This window comes from Nyctibius grandis, chromosome Z, assembly GCF_013368605.1.
Source record: "Nyctibius grandis isolate bNycGra1 chromosome Z, bNycGra1.pri, whole genome shotgun sequence".
NCBI classification, from domain to species: domain Eukaryota; kingdom Metazoa; phylum Chordata; class Aves; order Nyctibiiformes; family Nyctibiidae; genus Nyctibius; species Nyctibius grandis.
The window spans coordinates 71,300,265-71,315,713 of record NC_090695.1 but is presented as its reverse complement, the minus strand read 5'-3'; the positions used below and the strand labels follow the sequence as shown (position 1 = coordinate 71,315,713).

At 49.9% G+C, this 15,449-nt stretch overlaps 1 protein-coding gene across 2 annotated transcripts in view; it reads right to left on the bottom strand.

Moving 5' to 3' along the window:
• Window positions 1–15,449, bottom strand: part of TMOD1 (tropomodulin 1) — a 35,012-nt gene that overhangs the window by 7,607 nt on the left and 11,956 nt on the right. For both annotated transcript variants that reach the window (XM_068422060.1, XM_068422061.1), the window contains exons 2-6: window positions 12,347–12,510; window positions 10,233–10,389; window positions 4,389–4,508; window positions 912–1,001; window positions 274–404 (exon numbers count right to left, since the gene is read on the bottom strand). In XM_068422060.1, coding sequence (XP_068278161.1) covers window positions 274–404; window positions 912–1,001; window positions 4,389–4,508; window positions 10,233–10,389; window positions 12,347–12,466 — 618 coding nt within the window. In that variant the 5' untranslated portion in view covers window positions 12,467–12,510. The remainder of the gene's footprint in view (window positions 1–273; window positions 405–911; window positions 1,002–4,388; window positions 4,509–10,232; window positions 10,390–12,346; window positions 12,511–15,449) is intronic.

Genomic DNA, 15,449 nt, shown 5'->3' with positions numbered 1-15,449 from the left:
GCTGGAGACAGGTCTCCCAAACTACCCTCAACACAGCTCTGCTCTTCCAGGCATCTACAGGAGTCCTTCTGCTACCGTCCCCACACCATTGTCCCACAGCAGGTAACAACCCCTGTTGCCCAAAATGGAGATAGGAAGCACTGATGTTTCTTGTCTGGCTACACGCAGTGTTATGGTATTACTCTGTGCAGCAAAACAGACTTAGTCTCTGTCTTCTGTGTATCAAACGTTTGGTGCTGTTATTAAGAGAGGAGAGTAGAAAGGAGCAAATACCATAATATTGTTAAGGTTGACTTCCTCAAGGTCAGGATCATTGCTTTGTATTCGTTTCAGAGTTTCCTCCACATCCGTTGAGTTCGGTTCCTCATCAGGAACTGGTTTGTACTGTGTGGGCTTAATCACACCTGCAAGTGAAAAGAAAGACACATGAAACCGAAAGCACCCTGAGCAGCAGGGTGTGTGTTCTCTTTGGGTGTGTTTCTCTTCTTCCAGAAGCAGTGTTGGAAGAGGGAAGCATGACCTGACAAACAGACACAAGATGAAAGGCCCCACAAGTGCTCCGCAGCTCCACCTATGCTCACGTGCATCCAGAAATGCTGCCCGGCCCTGAGGCCAACCAGCACAGGACAGCTGGTGCCTGCTGCTGTGTGCTCTCAGGGTCCAAAACTGGGTGATGGAGGGCACCCTGCCTGCGTCGGGCTGTTCCCTGGGCTGTGCTACCTCCCAGATGGCGCCCGGGCTGCAGCTGAGACCTTGCACAGGGCAAGGATGCACTGGAGAGGGCCCCAGCAATCACAGGCTGCTCTGACATTCACGGCTCCAACCTTCAGCCTAAAAATAATTCCCACTTTGGCTCTGCTAGCAGCTTCAAAGCCAAACACTGCAGCGTGCTAACACCCTAAATCACTTACTGTTGAGCCCTTCTTTGTTCACGATGGTGCTGCTCCCCAGTGCCTCATAGTACTGCTGGTTACTCATCAAGGTGTGCATGCCAAGGATGGCTACGAAAAAATAAAAGGAGAACACAACTTGAGTTATTGCAAGCTCCAAAGCCAGAAAAAGACACATACATGCTGTGCTGCCCGGGATGGGGGTCCGTAGCACACTACCTTTCCCTGCGCAAGCACAGAACAACATACAAATGTGGGACTAAGCCCCCTGGCTGTCATAAATACACAACAGGGCTTCAATTTGCTCCTTTGTTCATTCCAATGCAGCATGATTCATAGGAGAAGAGGAACATCATATTGCAGACAACAAACAGACAAACAGCCAAGGCTTCCCAGTGGCCGACTTGATTCAGCATCACACAAAAATAGCGAGGGGAAGACAATAAAACGCAAAAAAAAATGCCATTGGTAGGATTCAATCTAAGGAGTCCAGTCCAGCAGAAGCCTGTACATCCTCATCACCCTTGCTCACCTGGGCATGTGCCGCACGCTGCGACAGTCCAGTTTTTGAGATGAGCTGTGCCCCTCGCAGAACCAAACCGACCCCTCAAACAGCAACATACGAGGTGACTGTCGCCCGAAGCGTGGCAACGCACGTCATGTTTGCACCCAACAACAAGCCAGGAGGTGATGGTGGTGTGCTCTGAATTGATCTTTGTACACTTGAAAGTTGACACCGTGAAAAGCTAAAGCTCTGCTGTCTCGGTTGAAATGCAGAAAGTGATGGTATGAACAAAATTCAAAGACTGTAAGCCCAAAAGCCAAACTTCTGCCAATTCGTGTATGTCAGGCTCATGACTGCAAAACCAGTATGCAAATGCACACTGGAACGTGCCCAGGTGGACCTACTGACATTCTTGCCAGCTGCAAATGAGCAGTGGGAAGCCAATGGCTTAGAAACACTTGGGCACAGATTCTGTTCATAAAAATAACCCTGCTACTCACAGAAAATTCATGTTTGAAAATAAACTGTTTTTTTAATCAACTGTAAAAAAAATAACTATATGACTTTCTAAAGAAAAATGCAGACATGTCAATACTTGTCATGAACAGACACATTTAAACAAATCTTGACCTCCAGATGGGCACAGTGGTTAAAAGAAATAAAGGGAAAATCTCTCCCTAACATTCAAGCATGCCACCACAAAGACACTTTGCTTTCCCATGAGCTGCTCCTCTTATGCTTGGTTGGCACCAGTCCATCACCGTTTGCTCATTGCTTTGGCCAAGAAGGCTGGGAGTTGCAGCAGAAGGCTATCCCTGAGGGCCATCATGGGAACGGCATCTGTTACGGTGACAGCTCACCGTGACTCCAGGTTCACGTGAATGGTATCTGTTACGGTGACAGCTCACCGTGACTCCAGGTCTGGGCTGCACGGGCAGGACAGCCTGCAGCAAAGGGCGTCAGTGAACACCACCATCCACTTCCCCACACCCTGCCCCAGCACAACCCTAGCTGGATTGCACAGAGCCAAGCAGTCTCCGTCAGAAAGTCTGAGTGAGGTTGGGCACTTTGAGTTTGCTTGTTTGTATTTTAGCCGGCCCTCTTCTCTGCTGTGTTCTCACAGCTGAAATTTTCAGGAGTGCTGCACAGCTCAGAAAAGTGATTTGCAGGCCTAGCATTTTGGGGACACACATACAGCCCAATCATAGGTTACTCTGACAATGAAATCTCTCCACCAGCCAGGACAGTAGATGTCTGGACAGCAGACAGAGGGAAGGATCTGCTGTTATGACCACGTGGGGTTCTTGGGGGCTAGAGTTTGTGCTTGTAGACAAGAGGGACCTGCTCTTCCTAAGTCTGGTGCTTACTGTGTATTACCCAAAAGAACTCAAGCAGAATGAAGGCATTCCATTTCTGCCTCCTCCAGCTGAGCAAAGGCATGGGGGCCCTTCCAGGACTTGTTGGGAGCCACCCACAAGAGCTATCCTACTGGCCTTGCCAAGGAAGGGATCCAATACACCATGGCTGACAACGAGCCCTGCTAAAGAGGCAGGAGCTGTCTCACAGCCTCAGCAAACTTGGAAAAGCAATGCTGTCACTGTCAATATTGAGATTTCAGCACAGCTTGTATCACATCAGTTCTCCTGCTGCCACCTCAAGTGTATTCTCCCAACAAATGCAGAACAAGCTGCCCCGAACAGCATTTCTCTGTGAAAATAATTGCTGCACAGATCTGGAGCTTAGAAAGGCAGGTTTTATAGGACAGGGCTTTATAGGACTCTAGAAGTATGGTAAAAAAGCAAAACACTGAGATGCAATGCTTGGCCAGGTTACATACGTTGGAAGCCTTAACGCAGAAACACATTTCTAACCCAGAATATGATATTATTATGTAGAAGACGTCTAGTTGGTGTGGTTATTCTACAGGCTATCTTACAGACTTCTAGCAAGGAGGATACTGCTAGGGAGTATGGAAGACTGAAGAAGACAGAATTGGAAGCAGCAGCCAGTAGCACTGAAATATTCATTGACTGCTAGATCAGCAGGGGACATGCGAGCTCGGTAAAGCACCAAGGGGGTGTTCATACGTTCCTTTGGCCAAGGCATATCCCACCCCAGTCACACAGCTGAGTCCACACTACTGGCTTCAGCAAGATACCAATATTGTCATCTCTCAAGTCGCAGAGCAAGGAGGCTTGCAGGGGGTCGCCTCCACTCAGACAACACTCCCTGCAAAGCAGCAATGGGAGACTGCTTCAACTTAGGCACAAACCCTTCAGATGGGGACCACACGGGTACTTCTTGGTTTGCATGGGGCTTATTTAGCCTGGTGAAGAGCACGCTGTCGGGGCTCGAACAGCACCTGCAGTCGCTCTGTCACCCCCTCCAGCTCGCTATGCATTCCAACCTGCTTCTCAGTCGTCGTGAAGTACACTGACCTTTTAATGCTGGATTCCCCCATCCCTGAGCCAACACTCACAAAACAGACTGACTGCACAAATCCCAAGAAATCCGTAGCTTTAAAATGTGTTGAAAAACTCTTTAACAAACAGCAGCCCTGAGCATCCATTGAAAGACTGCTCTAACCTAACACCTCCTTTAATAGGGTGCACAAGAAATCCACATTCTCACTGGGTCTGTTTGATTGTTTCCTAGAGGTTTGGCTTGAAGAAAGCGGTGCTCTTGAAGGTGACAGGCTGCAATTTGCAAGATTCAGTGGCAAAGACAGGAGAGATCAAACACCACACGCTCTTCCCTTGATAAAACCTTCTTCTTCCTCCTCAGCTTTGGCCCATGCTCCTGATTAAATCATATGAGCGGAAAGTAACTTTAAATATACACTTCTTTTTTACCAAAGACATAAATCTTGTCAAAACTGACAGCAGGCAGATAAACAGCAAAAGGCTCAATAGCTCATTTCCCACAGAAGAACAAACACAAAGAAACTAGTAGTCAAACAACTAGAACCCCCGATTCACATGTAACTATTTTACCAGCAATGTCGCAGAGCTCTGCATCAGAGGCATTAGCAAGGGCTTCCTCCAGTTCCGGCTCCAGAGTCACACTTTCCAAAACAGGATCCATCGGCTTCTGCTTGGGGATCCACGCTTTTCCTACAGATGCAAAGTGAGGTCACTCTCAGTATAGCTATAGCACCTGTTTCACAACCAGCCGCGCAGATGCATTTCCGTGGGGTGAGATTTGCACGGTGGAAAGGACAGAGAGGGCACAAGGACCTAGTGAAAAGTAGACACTGAATCCCTTCCCATTAGCTCGGTCCGAGTCCTGGTGCCTTCTTTGAAGGCTGCATAAAAGGGATGGAGACCTGACAGCACTCCCATGGACCAAGAGAGGCCAGTGGCCTGGATCCAGCACTGTGCAGGATCAGTCCTGCCACCGAGACAGCTCCTGCTGCTAACTCCAAGTGCACGGTGGCATGGCACATGGCACATTAGTCAAAAGAGGGTAGAAAGGAGGTGGTGGAGGGGGTCTGGCAGCAGGCAGGGATAGCAGTCGGTTGTCCAGCAAGCACATGGGATGCGAGGAGGAGCAGGCTTGGGGCAGCTGGTCTGGCTCAACGTTGCTGCAGAGGACAGTAGGGAAGCGGGGAGAGACACAGGCCATGCCAAATGGAGACCTCTGTGCTCTATCTCCCGGGACAGCACCAGACCAAGCAACAGGCCTTTCCCCTACAAGTCAGAGGTGCAAAGCAACAGGTACAGCTGGTAATGCAAAGCTGCCATCTCAGCCACCTGCTTGTGGCCTCTTCCTAACGGGGGATGCCCACATGGACAAGGGGCTGTGCAGCAAGCGACGCAGCTCCAGCCCAGCTCTGAATGCCATGGGCTCCCTGGCATTCCCCCATCCCATTGCCCAGGACGATCACCAGGCAAGCCATGACCCTTTCTCTGCTGGAGCTGGCTGTGTGCCAGGGAGGCATGGGGCAGGGGACAGGGAGGTTGATGGCAGTGCATGGCTGCTCCCAGCTCCTACCTGCTCACACTGCCAATGGGCGGGCAGATCTCTTTGCGGAGGCTGCATGGGTCAGGTCTGAGGTTTCAAAACAAGGCACCTACTGCGACCGCCCCTGACACCAAAGAAAAGAGAGAGGCTCTCGGTGTTCTAACGCACCATGGCAGGGAGCAGTCTGGTGGGTAAACCCAGTGCTGCCGTGGGACGGGAGGAGGAGGGATCCCAGACCATTTGGGAGCTGTCCCCTCCCCTGAAATAGTCCAGGATCACTGCAGAGAGATAGCGAATGCAAAGCTCTCAGCCTGGCATGCCAGCCAGGACTATTTTTGTCCCCCCTCTGAAACTGGAGTCAGCAGCACTGAAGGGGAGAAACAAAGATCCTGCTGCTCAGGGATGTGCAGAAGCAGAAGCAGCTAAATTTAGCCTCAAGGAAGAAGCAACTGCGCTCCAGGCTCCCCCGGTACGAAATGGAGGCTGCCATAAACAGCCTTTCGCAAAGTCCCATCTCCTGCCTGGCGCTGCTGCCCTGACAAGGAGGGCGTGAATCTGCCTCCCGGGACACAGCTGCTCTCGCAAAAATAGGCCGTGTCACGTGTGCCTGCGCAGCCAGGCACCTTCTGGGTGCTCTGCAGCAAAATGTCTGGGGAGGGCTGGTCCCCTCAGCTCTGCCTTGGTGCTGAGACCCAGAACCATTGTCCCACTGGACACATGGCTCGGCAAACTGTACAGACCCTCTGGGTGGGTCAGCAGAGAACAGGAGAAACAGGGCAAACTTAATTCTGCCGTCACACGGTAGCTCCTTGTGACATCTCAGTGTCATCGAAACTTCTGGATTTAATTTTAGAAAGTTTCACATCTCAGTCATGCTTTATTACAAGTTTGAACTTTAAATTAAATGATGCATGCAAATACAGCATGTGTGCACAGACCAACTCCTACACTGTCAAGCAGCACGGCCAAGGAGAGCACCAAACTAGTAAATCACCCTCCGAACTGCAAACGTGGCGAAGTATTTCCAGCTCCGCCACAACTATGAATATGTGATTTACCATCTCTGGCTCACAGTCAATGTAAGTAGCGTCTTCACTCAACAGCGTGTTACAAGTGAAAATATGTTTACTGTGTTTGAGATAGCATCAGATTGAAATATTATTAGCTCAGACCAGAAGCTGAAGACTCAAATTGCCTGAGATACCTCCCTCTCCTGCAGAGCACTGCTACTACCTGCTAGGCTGGCCAGGCAGGTAGCCAGCGCTGGGCTGGGGTATTCTTGAAGTTGCTAAATAGCTCTTCCTGATAGGACTCAATTTACTCTTTTCATTCATGTCTTTCAAGGAGAACTCTTTTTTTTTTTGCTAAAAATCACAGAATCACAGAATCACAGAATGTTAGGGATTGGAAGGGACCTCGAAAGATCATCTAGTCCAACCCCCTGCCGGAGCAGGATTGCCTAGACCATATCACACAGGAATGCGTCCAGGCGGGTTTTGAATGTCTCCAGAGAAGGAGACTCCACAACCTCTCTGGGCAGCCTGTTCCAGTGTTCGGTCACCCTCACCGTAAAGAAGTTTTTCCTCATATTTATGTGGAACCTCCTGTGTTCCAGCTTGCACCCATTGCCCCTTGTCCTGTCAAGGGATGTCACTGAGAAGAGCCTGGCTTCATCCTCTTGACACTTGCCCTTTCCATATTTATAAACATTAATGAGGTCACCCCTCAGTCTCCTCTTCTCCAAGCTAAAGAGACCCAGCTCCCTCAGCCTCTCCTCATAAGGGAGATGTTCCACTCCCTTCATCATCTTCGTGGCTCTGCGCTGGACTCTCTCTAGCAGTTCCCTGTCCTTCTTGAACTGAGGGGCCCAGAACTGGACACAATATTCCAGATGCAGCCTCACCAGGGCAGAGTAGAGGGGGAGGAGAACCTCTCTTGACCTGCTGACCACACCCCTTCTAATACACCCCAGGATGCCATTGGCCTTCTTGGCCACAAGGGCACACTGCTGGCTCATGGTCATCCTGCTGTCCACTAGGACCCCCAGGTCCCTTTCCCCTACGCTGCTCTCCAACAGCTCTGCCCCCAACTTGTACTGGTACATGGGGTTGTTCTTGCCCAGATGCAGGACTCTACACTTGCCCTTGTTATATTTCATTAAATTTCTCCCCGCCCAACTCTCCAGCCTGTCCAGGTCTCTCTGAATGGCTGCGCAGCCTTCCGGTGTGTCAGCCACTCCTCCCAGTTTTGTGTCATCAGCGAACTTGCTGACAGTGCACTCTATTCCCTCATCCAAGTCATTAATGAATATATTGAATAGAACTGGTCCCAGTACCGACCCTTGAGGGACTCCGCTAGACACAGGCCTCCAACTGGACTCTGTCCCATTGACCATCACTCTCTGGCTTCTTTCCTTCAGCCAGTTCACAATCCACCTCACTACCCGATCATCCAGACCACACTTCCTCAGTTTAGCTGCGAGGATGCTGTGGGAGACCGTGTCAAACGCTTTACTGAAATCGAGATAGACCACATCCACAGCTTTACCATCATCTATCCACCGGGTAACATCCTCATAAAAGGCTATCAAGTTGGTTGAGCATGACTTCCCGTTGGTGAAGCCATGCTGAGTGCCCCTAATGATCCCCCTATCCTTGATGTGCCTAGAGACAGCACTAAGAACAAGTTGTTCCATCACCTTTCCGGGGATGGAGGTGAGGCTGACCGGTCTATAGTTACCCGGGTCCTCCTTCCTGCCCTTTTTGAAGACTGGAGTGACATTCGCTTTCCTCCAGTCCTCAGGCACCTCTCCCGTTGCCCACGACTTAGCAAAGATGATGGAGAGTGGCCTAGCAATGACTTCCGCCAGCTCCCTCAGCACCCACGGATGCATCCCATCAGGGCCCATGGATTTATGGACGTCCAGATTGCTTAATTGGTCCCTGACCCAGCCCTCATCTACCAAGACAGATTCCTCCTCTATCCTGACTTCTTCTGAGGCCTCAGGGGTCCGGGGCTCCTCAGGACAGCCTCCAACAGTATAGATAGAGGCAAAGAAGGCATTCAGTAACTCCGCCTTCTTTTTATCCTCTGTCTCCAGGACCCCCACCTCATTCATCAGTGGGCCTACATTGCCTCTAGTGTTGGCTTTACCTGCAATGTATTTGAAGAAGCCCTTTCTGTTGTCCTTGACCTCTCTTGCAAGGTTTAATTCCAAGGAGGCCTTAGCTTTCCTAGTTGCCTCCCTACATCCTCTGACAACAGACTTATATTCCTCCCAAGTGGCCAGCCCCTCCTTCCACAATCTGCACACCCTCTTCTTCCACTTGAGTTTGCCCAGCAGTTCCCTGTTCAACCATGCAGGTCTCCTGGTACCCTTCCTTGACTTCCTACCTGTTGGGATGCTCTGATCTTGAGCTCGGAAGAAGCAGTCCTTGAATGCTAACCAACTATCTTGGGTCCCCCTACCTTCTAGTACCCTGTCCCATGGGATTTCCCCTAGCAATTGCTTGAAAAGGCCAAAGTTGGCCCTCCTGAAGTTCAGGGTTGTGATTCTGCTAGCTATTCTGTTCCTGCCACATGAGATCCTGAACTCTACCATCTCATGGTCACTACAACCAAGGCTGCCCTCAACCTTCACCTCTTCAACCAGACCCTCCTTGTTAGTGAGGATCAGATCCAGCAGCGCTCCTCTCCTAGTTGGCTCATCCACCATTTGCATCAGAAAGTTATCATCAACACACTGGAGGAACCTCCTGGACTGAGGATGGTTGGCTGAGTAGGCCTCCCAGCAAATATCAGGGTAGTTGAAATCCCCCACGACAACCAGGCCCTGTAATTGCGAGACTCAAATACAACCTCAAGTTTTATTAAATGGACAGATTTAACACAAGCTCTTTCTCAGAGAGGAACATGGATCAGTAAGGAGGCAGCTTTGAGAAAGACCTCAGTTGGGAAACATGCTCACATGCCCACATTTTCATGCGCTCCTTTTTTGATATGGAGCAACCAATAGTCCAAACAGACTACAACCAGATCTGCTGCTGCAGGGGGACCATGGTACAGATGGAGACACAACAGCAGAAAAAAAGCTGCTGAGAAGCTCCTGGAACCCAGAAGCAAGGACCGACCACACCACATCCCATGTCACATGATGTTCAGGTGCTAATGGGAGAAGGAAGGTCCTTTGGATAATGGGACATGTGCCAAGAGAACAGGAAAAGATGCGAGAAGGAGAGGAAAGAGAAGAGGCAGAGCATACCCCTTGCTCACAGGCTCCAGGGCCATGCAGAGGATGGCTGCAGGAGCCGCTGCAGGGTATGGTGCAGGAAGACAAAAACACGCAAGCTGCAGGAGGCTGGGGTTGTCGAGAGGTGATGAAGACTAGATGGAACTGTTGGGGTCATCACAGCTGAGGGGAGCTGTGGAGTTTCTCTATACCAAGATGAAGCTCAGAGTGTAGGGACGGAGCATGAAAGGCAATGGTGGAAGACAGAGCACAGCTTGCAGAGCTCACAGGAGGACAGGGCAGAGGAGGAACAAGATAGGACAGAAGACGATGTCTTCCCCAGAGCTTGATACAGCTGCAGTGGGATGGGGATGGAAAGAGGCTGCACAGTGGTACAGCCTCTGCCCATCACTTAACAACATACCAGGTGGTACCCAAATCAGCAAGTGCATGGACCTCTTGGGCACACCTCAGTTTATTAGCCAGCCTGGGCTGGGGCTAGACAGCAGGGAGAACAGATCCACCACTCCAATGGGGTCAAAATGAAGTTTGTGCTTAGCAACATGGGTCAGACACAACCCTTCCGCTGTGCACCCACTGTGCCTTCACCGTGACTCACTCAGCATGGCGTAACGGATGACCATACCTCTCTTTTCACCTGTGAAAGGAACCAAGTCTTCTCTGTCTTTAACATCCTTCGCCTGCTTTTCTAGGTGGGCCATGAGTTCCTCCCTTTTGAATGGGCCGGTTGGTGGCTTTTGTGTCTGATCCCGCTGCCTGAGCCCCGCTGGCAGCAATGCGTTCTAGGCATGGAGGGGAGAAACACAGGTTATCTCTGCAGGCCACAATCCCCATCCATCAAACGCTCTCCTCTCTCCACTTTCCTCGTTGCACTGCCTTTCTTCCACATTGCTGGACAATTTGCTTCTCCTTGTGTCAAAGGTTATCTTCATCCAACCCCACTGAATCCCACATTATCTAAGACATATGATGCTCCCTCCCTCCTCCAATTTCAAATGCTGACTCCACTACAAGATCTCCATGCTGCCAAGTGGATGCTTCTCTACAACAGCAGCTCCAGCCCTTTCTCTGTGGGCTCTCAGCCATCACCTCCTGCTCCCCCTGGCCTCTTCCCACACCCTCACCATTTCTGCTGCCTCTTCGCAACAGTTGCAGCGCCAGAACCGAGCTGCAAAACTCAACTGATCTTCTCCCTCTATGTGTCTGTCCAAGTGCCCGCACACCACACGTGTCCCAAAAAGAATCAGTTCAGGGAAATCCCATGGTCTTTCACAGACAGACTAAAGAGCCATGGTGGTCTCTTCTGCCTTTCATGATCCATCACAAAACTACAGGCAGGGTCTTGCGGAAAAGGTCACTCCATTGCAGAACAAAACTCCTGCAAACCTCAGCCCTTTTTTCAAACTGCCTCCTTGTTATACAGTCACATTAGCCACCATGGGAAGTTGCTTTGTGCCCGACACATACGGCACATAAGCACCTGCTTATATTTAAATATAGAACAGCCTTAATGCAGTAAGACTATTCCCAGATTTGACACTAAGCATGTTCTTTAAAGCTTTGCTGGATAGAAGTCAACATTTACTTTTTAAGACATCCAAGGTGATTTTGAACAACATGCTGATTTTTCCATGCCTGCCTAATAAAAGTAATTCATTAAAATTCAAATCTGTACCAGTGAAAAGCTTGGGAAGGAAAATGACTAATAGGAAGCAATTAGACTCAGGCAACCTTGGAGGGCAACGGAGGAGAACTGTGCTAAGGCAGAAGCAGGGAGGCGTAGGAAACGGCTTGCTTCCTCAGGCTCCATGCTGTGAGAGGTGACTGTGCAATCTTCATGCTTTAAATCCTGTACTCAGGCTACACCTGTACTGGTAGATGTTTGCAATTATTTTTTTTTTAATTAAATTTAAAATTTTTAAAATTTTATTTACCTTACCATTCACAGAATGCTGCCTGACTCTGTGTCTTCTGAGGCAGCTGTAACCAGCCCATCAGCCCATATGCTTAGTCCCAGGAGCTAGCCTGCCACCTCTTAATTGTTTTTCTGTGTTGCAATTAAAAACACTGATGATGCAATCTACACTGCCCATCATTTTCCCCAGAAACACTAACTGCATGTTGCATTTCTCACTTGGCAGTGCCCAGCCTCATCATCTAATGCTGCCATAACCCAGAGTCCTGCCAGTTGGCTCTGCACATCCCCTGCTAAGGCCACAGGACAACGGTGCCTCCAAAAAGCTTTCATTGCTTGGCACCAGCAGGCCCAGCATTTGCATACGCGCAGCTCTTGCTGATGTTGGGAGGTTGCTAAAAAAGCAGTTGTCCCATTTTGCAAAACTCTGGGATTTGGATTTCTGCCTAAATGGAGGAAAATAGAGACCATTTGAAGTTTGCTACCAAAAAAACCCCAAACCCCAAAACATTCCCTCCAAGGTGGCCTGATCAGAAGCAGAGATGCAGTTTACGCAGGTTTACTGCCCTGCACATCACAGTGCTCGTCACACCGCAGCACGCACACAGGGCAAGGGAAGGGAACATCGCAGAAACAAAGCCCCACGTGTAGCCCATGCTTGTGATGACAAAGCTGCTTCTGCTCACCTGCGGCCAGTCCCTTCCACCCTTGCACTGAGCACAGGCTCTGCAAAGGTCCCACTTAAATACACATTACTAATGCAGCCCGTTCCCCCACAACTACTGAGATTTACCACCAGCAAATCTTGTGTAAGAATGACTTACATCGGGATCCAGCTCTTCCAGTTCATTCTCTAACTTCCTGAGCTCCTCCTCTGTCAGAGCTCCAAGGATCTTGTCCTCATCCAGGTCTCGGTATTTTTCTAGCTCCTTTCTGTAAGACATCTTAGAGGAGCGTCGTGAACCTCACTTCTATGCCGAAACAGGACCTGAAATGAAAACAAGAAGCGTAATACTGAACACATGAAACACGACACAGCAGCCTGGCTGGCTGGGGAAGGCCAAATACCACAGAGTTGCAGAAGATTTATGCTTAAAGCATGGCTGACTTCAAAGCCAGGTCAAATTGCTCAGGGCCCCCCCTGCCCATATCCTACATGCAAGTAACAGCCCATGGTCATGAGAGCGGCACAACTTCAGTAGCACGTTGCCCCATCACGGACTTACAGGGCAGCACGGAGGAAGTACTTTCTACAGGACCCTGGCTGGAGACATCTTTCTCCGAGCAATGCTAGATGTTAACGAAGCGTCCTAAGCATTTATTTCCCTGAAGGACAATAAACCACAAATCATAAACTTGGCAGCTCTCATGCCCTTACTAGCCCACAGTAACACCTCCTTGCAGATGGGACTCCAGATAATGTTGTCACCAGGTGGGAAAACAGATTTGTAGCATCACTGAGTACCTCCGCAAGGCTGCAGTGCGTAGCACTCCTTCCCATGTTTTAAAGCCACGAGGACATCAGGAAGTATTATCCACTGGTGTTCAGGAGGCTGCTGGTTAAATGTGCTGTCTAGTGACCCACCTTCCCTGAGACAACACGTGTTCGCACTGCTGCAAGCTAAGCAGCTGACCTGAGTGTTACTGCACGTCTAAACCCACCCTTCAAGAAGAGGAGTGGCAGTAATGTACTAAATGACCTATCCAGATAATCCCCGCTGACCCAGGGTTTGTCCTATGTCTCCTAATATAAAACGCCATACACAATCGCACGCACGTATCTGGACCTCTGCCAGCTCTAAAAGACTGTAGCAGACCTTCTGTGAAGGTCAGCTTGTCTAAAGTATGCAGGTGGGTTAAAAATACACTCACTACAACACACAAGAGTGTATCCAACTCTGCTTTTTTGCTGAAAGTTTCCTTCTGTTCCATAGCACTGTCTGTGTATTTACATTTTCTTGGCTCTATTCTTGCAGAGAATATTGAACTCTAGATAATTTAAAGTGACTTTTCCTACAGTTTAAAAAAGTTTTGCTGTTGTCTCCAGTGGCATTTACATTAAAATAACAGCAAAGCCTGTGCGTTTTTCAAGGAGCCAAACACCTTTTGAGTTTCTATAAATGGCCTCTTTTCAGCTTCTGTGGAGTGGCAGAGCCCTACCCTGAGTCACATCTCTCCAGCTTTGCCCATCCTCTCAGGGTAGATCATGCTCTTATGATCACTCTTCATTAGCAGAGAAGTCTCTTTATACAACTTACAACACAGCTGCTGTTCCAGATAGGAGAATTATCTTTAGCTTGGTCACAAAAGGGCACATTAACGCACACATGGCTCAACAGCAAGCCCTTAAATTTAGAGCCGTCATCTGGTCAGACATTTTTTTTCCCGCTGGTGTGATGGCAATTCCCGCATCACTCACATTCCTGCCACTCGCCACTTAGGAGGTGGAGCACAAGGAGACAGAGGAACAGCCCCCCAGGCTCCCACAGCCGGAAGCTGAGAGGGTGAAAACCAGCTTTTCGGTGAGCTGGTTTGCTCCACGCGGTGACAGTCAACCTGCAGGCACCAGGGCCGAGGGCAGCGGGAGGGTGAAGGAGGAAGCACGGGCTGTGGGGCTTGGTGGGTTTGGCTACTCTTGACAATCTTAAAGGACCTTCCCAACCAAAATGATTCCACGATTCTAAGCGAGGTGGTGTGGACCCCAGCACTCCTGCGCTTTCCCAGGCCCCTGCGGCAGGCAGTGCAAGGCACCTCAAGCCACGAGGCTGATATGCAGCAGCCACGCAACCGTGAACCAGTCAGGCAAGGAGCCACGTCCAGCAGCTCAGTCCCAGTAAGGCTGCCCTTCTGGTCAGCACAGAGAAAAGCAGAACCTTTATCATGTGGGTCGGGGCAATCCCAAGCACAAATACAGGCTGGGCGGAGAATGGATTGAGAGCAGCCCTGAGGAGAAGGACTTGGGGGCGATGGTTGATGAGAAGCTCAACATGAGCTGTCAATGTGCACTGGCAGCCCAGAAGGCCAACTGTATCCTGGGCTGCATCAAAAGCAGTGTGGCCAGCAGGCTGAGGGAGGTGATTCTGCCTCTCTACTCCACTCTCGTGAGACCCCACTTGGAGCACTGCGTCCAGCTCTGGGGCTCCCAACATAAGAAGGGCATGGAGCTGTTGGAGCGAGTCAAGAGGAGGGCCACGAAGATGATCAGAGGGCTGGAGCACCTCTCCTATGCAGACAGGCTGAGAGAATTGGGGCTGTTCAGCCTGGAGAAAAGAAGGCTCCGGGGAGACCTTCTAGCAGCCTTCCAGTACCTGAAGGGGACTACAGGAATGTGGGAGAGGGGCTTTTTACAAGAGCATGGAGTGACAGGATGAGGGGTAATGGTTTTAAACTGAAAGAGGGTAGATTTAGATTAGATATTAGGAAGAAATTCTTTACCATGAGGGTGATGAGACACTGGCACAGGTTGCCCAGAGAAGCTGTGGATGCCCCCTCCCTGGCAGTGTTTAAGGCCAGGCTGGACAAGGCTTTGAGCAACCTGGTCTAGTGGAAAGGTGTCCCTGCCCGTGGCAGAGGGGTTGGAACTAGATGATCTTTAAGGTCCCTTCCAACCCAAACCATTCTATGATTCTATGATTCTATCACAATCACCCATGAACAAACGCTTGTTGTTACAGCAATTATTATTACTCTGATGCGGGAGATCCTAGAAAAGCAGCCTGGACCCAGATCTGGAGATGTGCTGTGCCACTGCAACTTAGATTGAAGTGCATGAACCACGACTAGCCTGTTTTTCACATTCAATTTTTAGTTTTGACTGTTCTGCCGCAGAAGGAGCTGGAGCTAAGAGCAGGCAGGAATGCAGAGGATAAACCATCCCAAGCTGCTAAATTCTGTAATGGCTTAAAATACCAACACCTGCCACGCACA